Source organism: Myxocyprinus asiaticus, chromosome 33 (assembly GCF_019703515.2).
Source record: "Myxocyprinus asiaticus isolate MX2 ecotype Aquarium Trade chromosome 33, UBuf_Myxa_2, whole genome shotgun sequence".
Classification (NCBI taxonomy): domain Eukaryota; kingdom Metazoa; phylum Chordata; class Actinopteri; order Cypriniformes; family Catostomidae; genus Myxocyprinus; species Myxocyprinus asiaticus.
The window spans coordinates 26,362,210-26,379,646 of NC_059376.1; the positions used below are offsets into that span (position 1 = coordinate 26,362,210).

A 17,437-nucleotide genomic window follows, 5' to 3' on the forward strand; every position below is an offset into this window, starting at 1 on the left:
CACAAGATTCACAAGTTTCTTAAATTGACAAGTGTAATACAAAACAAACATTAATAGTAGATAGAACACTTGAATAATTATATTAAAATATATTGGTAACTGGTGGTGGTTGAGGAGAGTCCCTTGTTCTCTATGTAAAAGCTTTTTGAGTCTAGTGTCAGAAAAGCGCTATAAGTGTAAAATTCATTCATTCAAAATATGTAAATACAAGTGTTGTTTATCTTCATTAAAGCAAGTAATATTTTGGTTTTAAATGTTTAATCAAATAATAGCATGTTAAGACTCTGGCTCTGAATATCTCCCAGTCATGATCACACATTGGCGATGTCCAGGTAAGCTCAAACCTTGAGATTCATCCGTGCAGAAGAGCAGTGCCGAAACACAACTCACGTTAAGTGTTCTTCTGCAAATTGCTTGCAATTCAGCCTGGTCTCATGAAATGTACGTGAACATTGCAACGTTTTTGCGAAACTGAAATTACATGCTGCATTACATGTTTAGCTGCAGATTTCAAGTGAAATGTCCAGCGGGGGCTCCAAAATGGAGCGAAATGAGGCTGTAATCAGACGAGGTTTTTAAGGTGAATTTTAGATGGAGGATGTAATTAGTAAAATGTACCTCCCTAACATAAAACTTTACCTTAAACCTAACCAATAGTGTCCAAAAAGATAAATGAGAGTTTAACAGAACAGACATCCTTACCCTTAACCAACACCTAACCCTAAACGAAAGTGTTTTAAAATGCAAATTTGAAATAAAAAAGACAACACACATTAACTGAAGCAACCACATTTTTTTGTATCACTTCTATGCCACTTTCACTTTTGAGCATCTTTAGCTGGATTTGAACTACAGCTGTCAAGCTCAAAGTCTAATGCTCTATCAGACGAGCTACCAAGCAAGCTTAAGACATAGGAGTAAGTGTGTATATATAGGTGGGTCTGTAATACAAGTGTTAAAACATTTCGTTTTTCAAATCTTGCATTAAAGTAAGTGTTTTGTTATCATAACATAGTGGGGGGTGAGTAATAGAGTGAAAATTAAGTTTTTCTAAAATCAAAATCAGCAATTGTACTTGTGATTTGTTCATTTCACTAGGAAACTGCAGCGAAACATAGAAAATGGCATGTACAAATCAGTTTGCAAAAATGTATATAAAGAAATGTTCATTCTGTAATACCAGGTTGTTGCAATTTTAGGATTTAACCACAGATGTCATTAGAAAACACAAAGTTCTGTAATGCAGTTTAAAGTGTTATATAATGTGTCCTTGTGCAAGAAGAATGTAAGAAATCTTGTGTTTAAAGTTTTGTTGTGTTATTTAGAAGAGTTTCTGTTATCATGAAAACACGTTCAGCGGGAGACGCTGATGCAAACACAGAGAAGGTACGCAATGGTTAAATCCGTCCGTGTACCAACAGTCCCTTGAAAGAGAATCTGACCTCCACTATAATAGTGATACAATAAATGACAAACATAAAATGAGAACAGACAATTGTATTTTTCTTAGATTATTTTCAAGAAAGTAGCTCTTAAGAAAACACGAGAGCATCCACAATAAGCAGCTGTACAAATACAGTAGATGGTTATAAAAGAATGCAAGATTATTAATCTCTCATACCCTTTTCTGATGAATGTAAATGGAGCCACTTGATCATTCTCAATTTAATGAGCCGATCAGCGTCTTCGTTCAACAGTAACGTCTAATGTTGTTTTATGTTGTAAAAGCACGATGAAGTGAAGATGTGCCATCGGTCTCACTGTCATGTTTGTAGTTTTCACATATGAGAATTGTAGATCTGAAGCAGACAGTCAAACTCCTCTTCCGTAAAGCAAGGGATTGTGGGCAATATTAGCCAAAAAAGGGTGCTTCTCATTTCCTAAATTGTGCATCCTCGTTTCCTCTCTCCTTCGTCCTCATACCTGTGACCTGGAAACCAATCAAAGTCTGCCATCATTAGGGACGTATCAATTCTCTAAATGCACTGCGAGGGGGCGAGCACAAAGGACAGAGGAAACTTCCCGATGACGCTTAACAAGGAAACACAGGAGCTTCCTATGAGGAAGACTTTTTGGTGGAAGCACCAGACGCACGCATAAATTCTCCTCCCCCTTCACAGTTTTAATTCATGTTTCACCTTTGCAGTTTAAATAAACCATAATTGTCACATACTTCAACAGCGTATCTTTAATTATTTGAATTTCTTATGAATATACAGTATTAATAAATAAAGTTTCAATAACATAACAGCAAGCGAGGTACTGCTGCTGTGCAAAAACGCGCTCTGAAGTGACGCTTGAGTGAGCAGGACATTTCATTTTACAAATCTGTCTTGCTTCGATTCCTTTGTCCACATTTCCTTTCCTTCCAGCCTTTCCTCATTTCCTAAGAATGTGGAGCATGGAAATGAGGAAAGGAAGCAAGGAAAGGAAACAAGGATGCACAGTTTCAGAAATGAGAAGCACCCACACTTTACCCGAAATAGAAGACCATCCAGGCAACTTTGGGACAGTCATTTCCACATACTATGATTTAGGGCACCCTACTTTTAATCTCAGATACTGTTTAGGGCGGATAAGGTCCGGAATGGGATGCAGGTACAGCGTTTCCAATCAGAGGGCATTTAGCATGCTAGCATTCATTTTACTTGCTAGTTCTAGATAGTACTAGCTAGTTATATTCCCTCTACTTGAAGCATTTAAATTGAGATTACATGGTAATTTTGTAAAGTTCAGCCAGAGTTCAATTAAAAGTTAAATGCCATCAAAATGTATAAATTAGCTTATTTATATATTTCAAATTAAGAGCAATTAACATGCATGTGTAGTACAAAATAAAAATGTGAAAAATCTATTAATTTAAACTTGGAGTTTATTTATTTATTTATATTAACTTATTTGATGTAACTGATAGCCTAGAATTTTTTTAGTTCTGCTAGGCCTAACATATTAAGGTTTACAGCACCAGAAAGAGATGTTTGTACAAACACAAACAAAATATGGCATGTATGTTATCCAATGCTTTATTGTGTAATTCTAAATGACTGACTAATACACATTTCAGATATTGCATGACAGAGTACAGCTCAGGTCGTATTCCCATTACAGTTCCCTCTCTCCGGCCCCTGTCCCTCTGATTTCCTGTCTCTTTCTTACTGTGAAAGATATTGGAGGTGCACTTAAAAAGCACCCAAAATGTACCATTGTCATATGTTTTTGGACATATACCATTTTAATACAGTCCAATGGTTTTCTGGACATGTACTGCAGAAATTCCATTGTATTCTTTAAAGCATCTCGAAGTACCATAATAATACTATGGTACCAGAGTATGATAATAATAAGAATATCAAAGTACCATAGTATTACCATCTGATTTAATCACCCACAGTACATTACATTTATAATGGTGTCCCCTGCAAATGTCCCTGCACTTTTCATAGAGATAAAACCCAGACAAAAATACTTTACATTGTTATCTGCAATAATTTCAGTCCAATTGGTCAGCTATTCAATCTCCAGTATATACTGTACTATACATTGATGTAGCTCATTTGTGCAAATGGTTACATGCAGCATATCTACTTAAGGCTTAGATCAATAATTCTGAGGTATGGCTTGCTGCCCTATTAGTTCAAATTTATGACAGTCCGGGGAAATAACTGTGGGTCTTGGGGGCTAGATGATAATGTGGAACATTTCTTCAGAGAGTCTTGAACCATAGGCTTGCAGCTGCTAAGTAAAATTACCAAAACTTTCTACGACATCTGACGAGGCCTTGGCACACTTAAAAGGTCAATCGGCTATCAATGACTAAGAGAAAAGGAAAACAATCTTACTTAAAAGAACAGCCTGAGCTGGTCTCCCAGCCTGGTTATGCATTTATAGCCACTGGAGTGAGAGCCACACAGCGGTCTGGATGCTGTCCAAGCAGACAGGCCTCGCACCTGGACTGAGCAGAGACACCACGGTACACTAATCCCTATATACACTTCTGTGAATGCTTTGAATGGGCGTTTGAATGACTTGCTCTGCTGTAATTACACAGTTAGCTGCTGCAGCATGTGCAGTGTTTTTAAAATCACCATTATAATCAAGGCTAGCTGAGCAGAGCCATGCTTTATGATTTATATCTTATTCCTTTAGCTCTTTTTTTTCTTTCTCAACAATGCAGGTTTACATAGAGCAGTGAGCAGACCCCAGAGCTCAAAACCCCTACAGAGCAATATCCTCTTGTTTGATTATGGAGTTTGAGAACTAATCTTCACTCAGTTAACAAGCAACAAGTTCATTTTAGAGGCTAATTCACCCAAACTTTAAAATTCTGTCATTATTTATTCACCCTCATATTGACCACATTCACATGCGCCTGAAAAAAAAAAAAAAAAAAAAGTTTATTCCAGGGTTTTTGCAAAATGCGGCAATCTGAAACGTCATGTAAACTAGAACTCCTTATGCCGTTTGAAGGATTAAGAGAAAGTGGTGTAACGCACCTAGGTTTCTCCCAGACAATGTGGCTTAATGTATCCATGTAAATGCATAGAGATTTTCTAACTGGTTTTTGAGTAGTGCGCATGTGCGTGAATAGACCGGATAACTAATGTCATAGGATGGAGCCCAACAACACGTCAACCCAGTAGAAAGAATTAAACATCTCTGGGAGTCCAGTGGCAAAATCACATACACTATATACTATACCCATTTATACGCACCAATGTAAAATATCGAATGTCATTCACGTTCGTGTATATGTACTCATACACTGGGGGAATCCCAGAGTTTTATGTAAGAGGGAAACCCCACTATTGCAGCGCAATTCCGCTGCACATCATGATAGCAAGTGAAGGAAACAAACACAGCAACAATTCTGGAATATCTGGAATTAAAGTGAAGAAACAGAAAATAAAATAGTGAAGTCTTCCTCGGATCCCATGTTTGTTATTCATACAAGCGTAGCAGAAAAATTAAGTTGCTGTGGAAAAAGCTGCTTACTGACCAATCTGTGTGTATACAGGAGTAAAGTGAAAGCCGTTAGCACAGCTCATGAAAAAGCATACACTGATTTTGAGCCTTAAGCAGCTTTCTCACAATAAACGGTTTTCTGGTGTCCATGTAAACGTAGTAGTGCCCAACCGATATTAGCCTTTCACCGATATATCGGTATCGGCGTATATTTTACCGATATGAAAACTTTTTTTTAGAACATATAATGCAGAAAACAATGCTTTAGAATTGGTTTCATAGCGTAGTTTGTCCAGCAGAGCGCGCTCCAACTCCATTGTTTACAGAGCTGAGCTGACGGTGGCTCTGCAGACAGGGCAGAGTTGAGGGGTGTCTTGGTAAGTTAACTAGAAACTTAATAAACAATGACCCCATCATTTTCCCTTTTCAATATAACATTAACCTTGTCCCTGACAACCATGTCACTCATGTCTGTTTGCTGTTTGCCAGCTATAGTTTGTCAGTGCAGTCAGTAATGTAGCAGATTGATAGATAAACATCAGAGCATTTTTTTACAGCTCAACAGACAATGGTGCGGTGGTGGATTGTGTCTGATGAATGTTGATTTCATGCTATGTTGTTTCCTAGTTGGTGAGACACAATGTTGGAAAGTAAAATAAACAACGTCCATCTTTTACTCTCTGTGACAACGAGCCTATAGCTAACTAGCTAAGCATGCAACTACTTTCATTGTTGTCAGCTGAGTGGAAGCTAATGAGTAAACATGTATTCACCAAACTGTTTTGTTCAGGATTCGCAGTTTTGTACTCCCTTCAACCGAACAATTCCAGTCGTTGCATTTATAAAACGTAATATTTAGAAGTCTGGTTCTCCATCGTTGAAAGTTTCCCTTGAACTTATATAGCAGAATTCAGTGTAACACCGCTGCTAATCTGTTTATCTTGACTCGGCAGTATTAATATAGTCAGTATTTGACTGATAGTAAACAGTACTGATGTTTATTTAGCTATTTATTTGATTTGTATTTATTCTTTATTTAAATGGCCAGCATTTGACTGATACTAAACAGTACTGATGTTTATTTAGCTATTTGTTTTATTTTTATTTATTCTTTATTTAAATGGTCAGCAATTGACTTATACTAAACATACAGTACTGATGTTTATTAAGCTATTTATTGTATTTTTATTTATTATTTATTTTCTCAGTGTTCATTTCTAGAATTTGTTGACAATGTATAATAATAATGTCAAATGTTCTTTGATAAAAATATTTCTTTAAGAAAGCAGCCTTCTGAGTACCTTTGCATAGTCATATCGGTGCAAAATCGGTGAAAAATCCACATAGAAAAGGTCTGTTTTCATTCCAGCTCAAAAATTAAATATATCAGCCACCATATCGATAATCTGTGAATTTTCCCTTTCTAAAATCTGTAACGGTCTCAAAAATCCCATATCGGTCGGGCTCTAAAACGCAGTCATCCACCCCATATGCTGTTATAGTGCGCAACAGCTCCACTTTTTCAGCAGCCTCGGTTCCAGAAGTATTTTCCCCATTAATTTTCTTCCATATACTTTTCATAAAATCCATCATAACAGAGTTCTAAGCCATGAACCAAACCAATCAGCTCTGAGGTGAATTATAACATTACAAACTTTGTTTGAAGCAACTACGTAAAGTATTTGAAAACTGGACAAAAAGACTGTGTACTTAATGTCATTGATGAGGGCACAAACTACAATCCCATGAAGCATGACAAATGACGTAATCAAATATAAAATGATGGAAATATATAAAACTATTTGTTTTAGGTAGTTGATAAGTATAAAAAACAATGTAGTTTATGTTTATTGTAAAATATTCAGATATACAAAAATATATAAGTAGCTTGAGGGAGAAGGGAGACCGAATTGCTTGAGTCATTTACAGTGCATCATGGGAGTGGTAGGTTGCTTCCGGGCTTGTTTGGTGGGCTTTCTTGACTGCAGTTCTCTGACTGGTGGATCTTTCTCTGCTAACCAGGAACTCCGCTATTAAACATACATTTTAAACAATGAAGTTGAAATAATGTGGACTGATGACTTAAACAGAAGCAATCAATGAACAATCTCGGAGCTCACGGTAGAGCTGTCTTTAAAAGTTTGCAAGTTATCAGTATAAATCAATTCATCAATGGAAACCAGACTGTTGCACTCTATTATTTAGACCATGTCCACACTAATGTTTTCGTTTGAAAAATGTTTTCAGTTTCCTAACGTCATTTTTCGCAAAGTATGCTTCGTTATCATTATCTTTGAAGCTAAGTATTACTAACAGTTTAGCAGTTATCACATGTTGTTTTAAAACCTCTCAACAGCATATGTTTCCTGTTATTACACATTTCAGATGATTATTGTGTCAGCCCTAAATGATTTCTTCATAGTTTATAAAAAAAAAAAATTTTACCCTTTGGATGTTTGATATATGGTCTTACAACACAAAATATATCTGGTTAGTCATGACCTGTGACCTAAATTATTTTAATGCTGATTATATGAAGGCAAAATAAAGAATATAAAAATCTATAGTCACTCCGAAGTGCTAAACAGGCCACTTTAATTCCAGATCAGCCAGTAGTAACAATACAGTAAAATTCACCTAAAGCCCCTGAAACTGCTGATGTCAGGAGAACCACAGAGAACACAAAGGAAAGCCACAAGTGAGTTCCCACATTGTGATTAAGCTCAGACTTCATTGTGAAATGCTAATTACAATACAGTCATTGCCAACTTTGTTAGATGGTTGCAATCCTGTCGCCTGCCCTACAGGGATGTAGCCATGTTGTCTAAACTTGCCAGCATTATTAAAACAGGGAAAGCAAGAGTGGGATTCATCTTTAGTTCACTCACTGTGGTCACTCAGGCCACAGGGGAGTTGGTCTTAGTCCAGCTGTAACCTCAGAACTCGCAGTCCTTGGACAGTTCTTTCAGAGAGGCTTTTATTTATGAGCTGCATTCTTTGTTTAGCGGAGCATGTAATATTCAGCTCATTGAAATGCTCGCCCCACTTTCAGCATACTGTGGGTTTCAGAAAGCCCCCATAACATGCCTTAATGCACTGTTTAAATGCCAAGAGGAGAAGCGTTCCATAACTTGCAAAAAAAGGCACAAAAGAGGATTTACACACATAAATACTTACGCAATGGCATTTTAAACATTGATTCACTGACAGGAATGCTATGTCTTGGATATTGTCTGCCTTCAACATGATCACAAGAGAGGTCGGCATGTTGTTTCAGATAGTTCCAATACACTACGATCGGCAACATTATGCCGACTCATGGACTGCCGTCATGTCCTCACAGACATGTCTGCAACGACTCCAGCTCAATTGTTTCCCCTGTGGCACACCAAGAAGCGTGTCGCATCTGGATGCTCGTCACGTCAGCAGGGAACACCGTAGATTGAATTCCGTTGTGATCAGGGAGTAATCGCAACCTTTTTCATACACTAATGGTTAAGGTTAGGTATAGGTTTGGGTTGTAGTCTTTATAAAACAGTCTTTCCTCATATGTGCCTGTACAGCAGAAAATAACTCACTTCGCGGACATTACACCCAGAAAATGGCACTCACACGTGACCATTACACCCAAGAACACTTGCCACTTTGGCCACATGGGGCAGTGTTTCGAATTTCGGTAAATATACGCCAATTTTAGATAAAGAAAAGTCGACCTACTCTTTACGATCTCACTGTGAGATCAGTCTGCTGCCTTTGACTAATGGCTTACCTGCATCTGTAGAGCTAAGCTTTGCAAATGAAAACGTTACAGTGGGGAATATAACAGTATCAAGATTGCAGACATAAAAGATCCGTCAATATGAGTGTTGTTTCCACAACCAACATACAGTAACTCTTCACTATTTAATCTATAAGAACAATTTTAAACTTGTTTTGGCAGAGAATCTGCATGTAAAAGAATGTCACAGTCCAAGGGAAAACTATCCCACACAGAAATCAGAGAAATCATTCCATACTAGACCAAACCTCTCACAAACAACAAGCTAGTACTGTTTACCAGGCGTGTAAATTAACTGAGTAAAACTACTTAAGTATTATACTTAAGTATTATTATTATTATTACCACAACAAATGCATGCCGTAATCAAAGCTAAAGGTGGTCCAACCAAATATTAGAGTATGCAACTTTTTTTTGGCCAGGCAGTGTATATATACTTTATATAAAAACAAAAAGCTCTTGAAATTAAATGTGTACATGTCATTTATTTCTACACTTGCCTTCATGTTTAAATCATATCTATGAATTTCTACTCCCTATTTGCTAAATTATCATTGTTGTTGTTGTTGCAACTATTAATTATAATAAAATCTATAAAACCAGCAATGATAATGATAATAATAATGATAGTAAAAATAATGGAATCTGAGTAAACCTCAGAAAACAATTCACAAAACATTACTAACTTTCTTCAAATCTTCATTTGAATTTTTTTAATCTATCTCTATGTCTCAAGGGGCTGGGTGCTCTGACATCACAATTTGTGAGTGCCTTCCCCCATGCAACGAACATTGTGTGACTGTGGCAACATTTTTGCAAAATAAAATTATTGGTTCATTACACGTCTCCGGGCAATTCCGAAGTGAAATGTCCACTGTGTGGCGCTAAAAGCAAGTGAAATGTTCTCCCGAACAGATGAGGTTTTAAAGGTTCTATCAAGATTTAAATCAGCAAAACCTACCTCCCTACACTAAACCTTAAACCTAAACCTAACCGATAGTGTCATAAAAAGCAAATGTGAGATGAAAAACACAATTTGTGAAGCAACTACATCATTTTGTAGTGCTTCTATGACACTTGTGGCTTACGTGTTGCGTTGTGTGCTCTTCAGGACTCGTGTCCCAGTGCTTTGTATCGCATATGTAACACTCTATCAGTTAAGCTACCGTGCAATTAATGCAAACATGAAAATGAGTCATGCACTATAGTAAAAGTGTTTAGATGTCATAAGACAGCATTGTGTGGAAAAGAGCGAAAAGTACATTTTTATGAACTGATAATCTGCCATTTTACTCATGATTTGAGTAAAAGGGGATAAAAGTTTTTGTTGTTTTAGCACCTCTAGTGTTCATTCCACAGGAAATTGCCGTGTTATGTACAACAGACCACATAAAAACCATTTTGCAAAAATGTAATCATTGTAACATAATTGTCTGACAAGGTTGTGAATGCCACTGGGGGAGAATTATCAGTCTCTGACAGTCATCAGTGACAGTAAAAAGGTGACTTAAACAAATCGAATTTAACAACTTCCTCTCTTGATTTCATTCTAGCTAGGAAAAAAGTTACTTTTTAATTTTTAACACTTAAGTACAATTTAATGTGAATACTTTTTTACTTTCACTCAAATATATATTTGGCTAGATACTTGGACTTTTAATTGAGTAAAAGTTTCACTCAGTATTCATACATTTCTGAGTACTTTTTGCACCCCTGCTGTTTACGCATAACAGATTGCACCTCCCTGTCACAAAACACTTGCAACAATATGAGAATAACCATCAAAAAGGAAATTGTTTGACTTTAATGTCTTAAGATTAAGCAATTGTTAGCCATGTTTTGTTATATTGTTCAAAAGAAATGTCAACTATAGCCAGCGAGCTGTAGTTCTGTTCTATTATTTTCTTTGCTGCACTGTTTATGTGTATGAAGTTCTTACATAGATCTGTGTTACAACATTGGCACTGTTTTTTCAGCGTCTAGAGCAGGAGCGCCACGTTTATTAGACGCCGTTAAGCTTAGTTAACAGCATTTCTGGCATAATGTTGAAAGCCAAAAAATTAATACAAAATAAATAAAAATAAATATAAATTTTTTTGACTCGTCCCTCCTTTTCTTTAAAAAAAAGTAAAATCAATTTAAATCTGGGTTAATTGGCAAAAATGTGAAGCTTATAATTAAAAAATAAGGACTTACATTAATTCTTCTGTTAAAACTTGTGTATTATTTGAGCTTCAAAGTTGTTAAAATCATCATTTTACGGTCGCTTTAGGGTTTAAAATTGGATCTAACTTTGCACAGAAAAGATTAGTAACACTGATAGCACACGTACATCACCCATACATCTATTTGATGGGTGTTTGTTTACATCTGGAAGATGTATTAGGTTGTTTGCTCATCTGCAATAGGTCTAAAAGACATTTCCTCTCAGATGTCACTCGGATAAGACTTTCAGTAGATGTCTTTGAGACGTTTATGATTATTAATGTTTGTAAATCAGATTTTTTTAAAGATGTTTAGCAGATGTTATTTAGAAAGTGATGCTTTCCAGATGAAAAGATCTAAAACAGACATCTCGGAGACGTACCTGTGCTATCTGGGAAGCGATTTTATCACACTAAAGTTGTGTCAAAAGGCATACTGTTTACGTCTTACAGCTATACTTTTGAAACAGTGAGTATTTTAACATTTACGGATTGGCCCCATTCACTTTCATTTTAAGTGCCTCACTGTCACGAAGACTTTTTGCTTTTTTAAAGAAAAGAAATTGGTGTTTGTGGTAATCAACATTATGTCACAAATGCTGTCAATTGAGCGTAACTTGTACTGAACCCGGACTATCCCTTTAAAATGACTTCAACAGTTAAAAACGCGTCTCGAGACACCTGCGTTTTAAGCGCAAGGACGCGCTCGGTGTGAACGGCCCCTAATGGTCCACAGCAGCCATTAACATCTACAATCCAAAACACGCTTTGACAGCTGGAATACCGCCAAAAATAACACCACTACTTTTTACTATTTCTCCGTCGCACTGCTATGTTTGAGTGTTCCCTTGGTGAGTGTTGGAGTCTCATGTCATAGGAAGCAACCAAGTGGAGTGGTGATGGCTATAATTTGGCAATAAAATGTAAAATTCTGCGTTTTGGGAAATTGGGATAATTGAGAGGATTACCAGTGGGAAACATGTTTTGACAACAACCCGAGCCAATTAGTCTAATACAAACACCACCTGTAATATTCTGAATACAAAACCTGCTCAGACATACTGTATATGTGTACATGAGGTCTCCTGATATCTTACAGGTAGTTCTGGAAGTCACATTTTCTTTAAAGGTTAGATAGCAACACAGCATGAATTAAAACAGCATTGACAGCCTATTAAGTTGCATTTACTGTAAGCAATACCTACTCTTTCTCAGCACCTCTAAATTAAAGGTCTAATGTATCATACCGAGCAGCAGTAGTTTGACTTCTCTGGACGCCTTCTCTCCGTCCTCTCGCAGGTTCCGATCAATCATCTTACTCCTCTCCATCGCTGCTTTATCTTCAGCACTTAACGTGCAACCCATTTTTTAACGTTTATAAAAACGAATACAAGGGGAAAATACAACCTTTAAAACGGGATGCTGTAGTCTGACGTAACAATCTTCTCCTACAGCTCGCAGAATAACGAAGCCGAAGAGAGAAAAGGCGTTGGCAGGTTCTCACACGATGCCGGCGTCAGCGTATGGAAACAGATAATAGCCTACTTTAATACATATTCAAACGGCGGTTTTGATAACGTTATGATTAAGCAGCGGACCGTGATCCTTTGAAACTACATTGTTTGGAACAGCGCAAAGGAACCAAAACCAGTTTACCAGTTGAATATTCGATAACTAAAAAGTTTCCACTGATGAGGTTCTGCTTTTTTTTTTTTTATATAGCAAAAAATGTATCCAAAACATGCAAATGTCTCGAAGAGGATCCCAGTAATCTCGGGAGAAGTTTGATATAAAGCGCAGACGCAATTTGATGCGCCAGCAGGACAGAATGCAGCGATGCACAAAATAAATTGTCGAGGAATTCTGGGAGACGTAGTTCAACAACATCCAGTCAGTCCAATGTCTGGTCAATTCAATCAAAATCCGATCCAATTATGTTATTTTTCACTTTGGAAGTTGTTTTTCTCGTTAGGAATGGTTCCTAGTAGATTTCCAATGTGTTTACTTTAATAATAACTACTAGAAAGAATTGGTCTTATATTAGGATATTCGATCCAGCAGCGCCCCCAATGAAATGCGTTATTGTTGAAAGTCTTGTGGCCATAACGAATAGGCCTTATTTAGAGTAGCGCCAATATTGATTTTTGACGGGAATAAAAACGAGGCTATGAGGGATAGACTTACAGTCTCTTCAGTGGCATGCACTGTATAAAGCTGTAGCCTATATATATATATATATATATATATATATATATATATATATATATATATATATATATATATATATATATATATGCCACTTTGGTGAATTAAAGTATCAATTTCATTCCGAAACAGCAAAATCTGTACATTATTCCAAACTTTTGGCCACACACACACACTGGTGGCCAAAGGTTTGGAATAATGTACAGATTTGACAGATTTTGCTGTTTCGGTAGGAAATTGATACTTTAATTCACCAAAGTGGCATTCAGCTGATCACAAAGTATAGTCAGGACATTACTGATGTAAAAAACAGCACCGTTACTATTTGAAAAAAGTCATTTTTAATCAAATCTAGACAGGCCCCATTTCCAGCAGCCATCACTCCAACACCTTATCCTTGAGTAATCATGTTAAATTGCTAATTTGGTACTAGAAAATCACTTCCCATAATATCAAACACAGCTGAAAGCTATATGGTTCATTAAATGAAGCTTAACATTGTCTTTGTGTTTGTTTTTGAGTTGCCACAGTATGCAATAGACTGGCATGTCTTAAGGTCAATATTAGGTCAAAAATGGCAAAAAAGAAACAGCTTTCTCTAGAAACTCATCAGTCAATTATTGTTTTAAGGAATGAAAGCTATACAATGCTTAAAATTGCCAAACAACTGAAGATTTCATACAAAGGTGTACACTACAGTCTTCAAAGACAAAGGACAACTGGCTCTAACAAGGACAGAAAGAGATGTGGAAGGCCCAGATGTACAACTAAACAAGAGGATAAGTACATCAGAGTCTCTAGTTTGAGAAATAGACGCCTCACATGTCTACAGCTGACAGCTTCACTGAATTCTACATGCTCAACACCAGTTTCATGTACAAAAGTAAAGAGAAGACTCAGGAGAGCAGGCCTTATGTGAAGAATTACAAAGAAAAAGCCACTTTTGAAACAGAAAAACAAAAAGAAAAAGTTAGAGTGGGCAAAGAAACAGACATTGGACAACAGATAATTGGAAAAGAGTGTTATGGATCTTAACCCCATTGAGCTTTTGTGGGATCAGCTAGACTGTAAGGTGCGTGAGACCGACAAGACAGCCACATCTATGGCAAGTGCTACAGGAAGCGTGGGGTGAAATGTCACCTGAGTATCTGGATAAACTGACAGCTAGAATGCCAAGGACCTGCAAAGCTGTCATTGCTGCACGTGGAGGATTGTTCTGATGAGAACTCTTTGAAGTAGTTTAAGAACATTTATTTATTTTATTTTTTTTCAAATTGTAATAGTAATGTTTCACATTATTAATGTCCTGACTATACATTGTGATCAGTTGAATGCCACTTTGGTGAATAAAAATACCAGTTTCTTTCCATAAGAGCAAAATCTGTACATTATTCCAAAATTTTGGCCACCAGTGTATATGCATGTGTGTGTGCATATATATATATATATATATATATATATATATATATATATATATATATATATATATATATATATATATATATATATAGTTTATCAGCAAAATGATTAACAATGCTTTAAACAACTGTACAACCAATTGAGGAGATGTGTGTGTGTGTGATGGTGTGTGTGTGCGTGTATGATGAGGATGTCTTAAAAAAAAAATTCCTTAAATAGTTGTCATTTATCAATTAGCGTCATATAAAGTCCAGTAAATTATTATTTATTTATTATTATTTTTTTGCCTTCAAAACAGCACCAATTCTCCTAGGTACACCTGGTCACAGTTTTTCTTGGTTGTTGACAGATATGATGTTCCAAGCTTCTTGGAGATCTTGCCAAGACTCCAAGATACATACATACAAACATATATATGGTTATGGAGTAACCACCCCACCCCCCATAATCAAAACAAGCAAGTACAGCCCCCCCCCCCCCCCAATATTTATACCATGATCAATGGAAACATGTAAATGCTTCACGTTGCAACACCCCTAAAGTTCAAGCCAAATCTACACCCTTGTGTATATATATATATATATATATATATATATATATATATATATATATATATATTAGTGCTGTCAAAGTGAACGCGTTAATAATACATGCGCCAAGCATTTTATCAATGTAGCACAGAAGTAGAACATGCCCGCAAAGCACAGATAGAGCACAGAACTTTGTAACATGATTGCAGCAGCAAGACAGCTCACCTGTCTTGCACTGCGAGCTGCGGTGCGTAGGGCGAAGTGAAATTGTGAGCGCAATGCGACCGTCTGTGTTCCGCGATTACTACAGGGTCCTTGAATAACATATAACGTGCCAGTAAAGGCAGCCGGTGGAGTTTCTGATGCCCCCCCAACAGGGAGTTTGTGCCATACGCAGACTGCATAATATGTGAACAGGGAGCGACGGTTCCGGTTAACGGAAACCCTGCTGCTGTTTTCAAGGTTCGGTCACAGTGTCTCTGTTTGATAGTGCACTAGCCAATGCAAAATGTGGAGACATTGCTGGAACCCTGCAGGTAATCTACACTGTCATTAACCCATTTAATCCCACCGGTTACAATTGTGACCACGGTCTAAAAGGTGTTTTTGTTGTATTTTGCACAGAGTTGTCAATTGTAAATGACAGATTTTTTTCTTTTTTTTTTTGCATGAGTGGTGCAAATAGTCACATGACCAGAGCTATTTAATTCCACTGTGCTCCTGGAAAGATCATGTCTGTCAAAACTCCATAAAAAGAAGCTTATAAATCCTGTCATAATACACCTACAACTACCATATTTTGTACATAATTTGAACTGAGTTGTGCTGTGTTCATTTTCTGTTGTTCAACTCTTTTGGTGGGGTAGGTTTTGTGTGGATGACTGAAAAATACATCTGAATGAAGCATATTTTGTCCACTCATATTTATAAAGATATTGCGATTAATCGTGATTAACTACAAAAAATGATGCGATTAATTGCGATTAAATATTTTAATTGTTTGACAGCCCTAATAGTTTATCAACAAAATGATAAACAATGCTTTAAACAACTGTACAACCCATTGAGGAGACTGTTCCATTACGTAGTATCCCTCTCAGCCTCATTTTCATTCCCATCAAAAATGAAATATGGCGCTACTCTGTGTAAGGTCTATAGCCTATTAAAACTTTTTTATATATAAAAAAAAGAGTCTGTTTGTAATCATGATAGGTTTAATATCCCCAATGCCCTTTCAGAGCATGCATACAGACAGATACAAACTTATGTATTTTTGCTTTGTAAAGTGGTGCAGCAGGTTATGATTAGGGTCTTTTACTCATGAACGTGCTCCCTTAGCCAAAGAAATGTCACAGAGGATAAGTTACCATGGAAACACCAAGTCCCACAGTGGTTGAGATATAAAGCCTGTGTTCCGCCACTGAATCGCAGTTCAGCTGAGTCTGGATTTGTTTAGTCTTGCTTTGAATCTCAGATTTAATAACAGTAGACATAGTAGCCATATAGAACATAATGATACTTTTACACAGAGTATGGTCGTAAATTGAACTGGGTACCTCTGTGCATATAGAAGTACATTTTAAGTTCATTTGAGCTGGGGACCATTTACCAAACCCCACCCCTTGCCTTTTAGATCTCATGAAATTAGGTTCCTGATTATTTATTTATCTGAGTAGGTGAAACCACCTGTTGGGTTTTACCCCTGGAATGTATCAGGTCCTGACATTATAGTTTACAAAATATGTATCATAAGATAGATACAAATGTATTATACAGACTCATATTATTGATTAATTCAGATAGATATTTAGCTACTAAAGCAAAAATTGTTTAGAATCCCTATTAAATATAACACAGAAATATCAATTATGTATTTATAATAGTAAAGAAGCCATCTTCTTGAAACATTTTGGTCCTAAAGATCTACTAAAACATATGAGAGAATGCAGATTGATCTTAAATCAGCAGCAAGGAGCAACCTCCCCCAGTGCTGAAAATGACTTCACAACAAAGCTCTCAACACCTTCATCTCTCAGCAAAGCTAAAAGGTCAGGTTGTTTGAACTTCACCACTAGGGGCCCCCCTCTTACTTACCAAACATCAAAGTACCTGATTTGAGTCCTTCGAGTTCTGTGCGTGCGTGTGTCTGCGTGCTGCTTCGCAGGAGTACGTGCCTTAAAATATGATCTAAAATGATGCATCATCCCATACTAGTTTGGAATGGACTAAACGCTGATTTTTAGCAAGGGATGATGCTTAATCTTTCTCATTTTCAGTCAAGATAAGTTTAATGAGCTGATGGGTAAATTAACCCAAATGTTGTTCCAAACCAGTTACAT

The 17,437-nt window shown here is 36.7% G+C and overlaps 1 protein-coding gene across 2 annotated transcripts in view; it reads right to left on the bottom strand.

The window, feature by feature from the left end:
• LOC127424195 (guanine nucleotide-binding protein G(i) subunit alpha-3-like) overlaps nucleotides 1-12,763 on the bottom strand; it is a 29,515-nt gene extending 16,752 nt beyond the window's left edge. The window contains exon 1 of one of the 2 annotated variants that reach the window (XM_051669170.1): nucleotides 12,352-12,763. Coding sequence is in view for 1 of the 2 variants with exons in the window: in XM_051669169.1 (XP_051525129.1) it covers nucleotides 12,192-12,309 (118 nt within the window). In the remaining variant the exon portion in view is untranslated. Of the gene's footprint in view, nucleotides 1-12,191 lie in introns of both variants that reach the window. The other variant, XM_051669169.1, reaches the window with a different exon arrangement.
• Nucleotides 12,764-17,437: the final 4,674 nt, after the last annotated feature.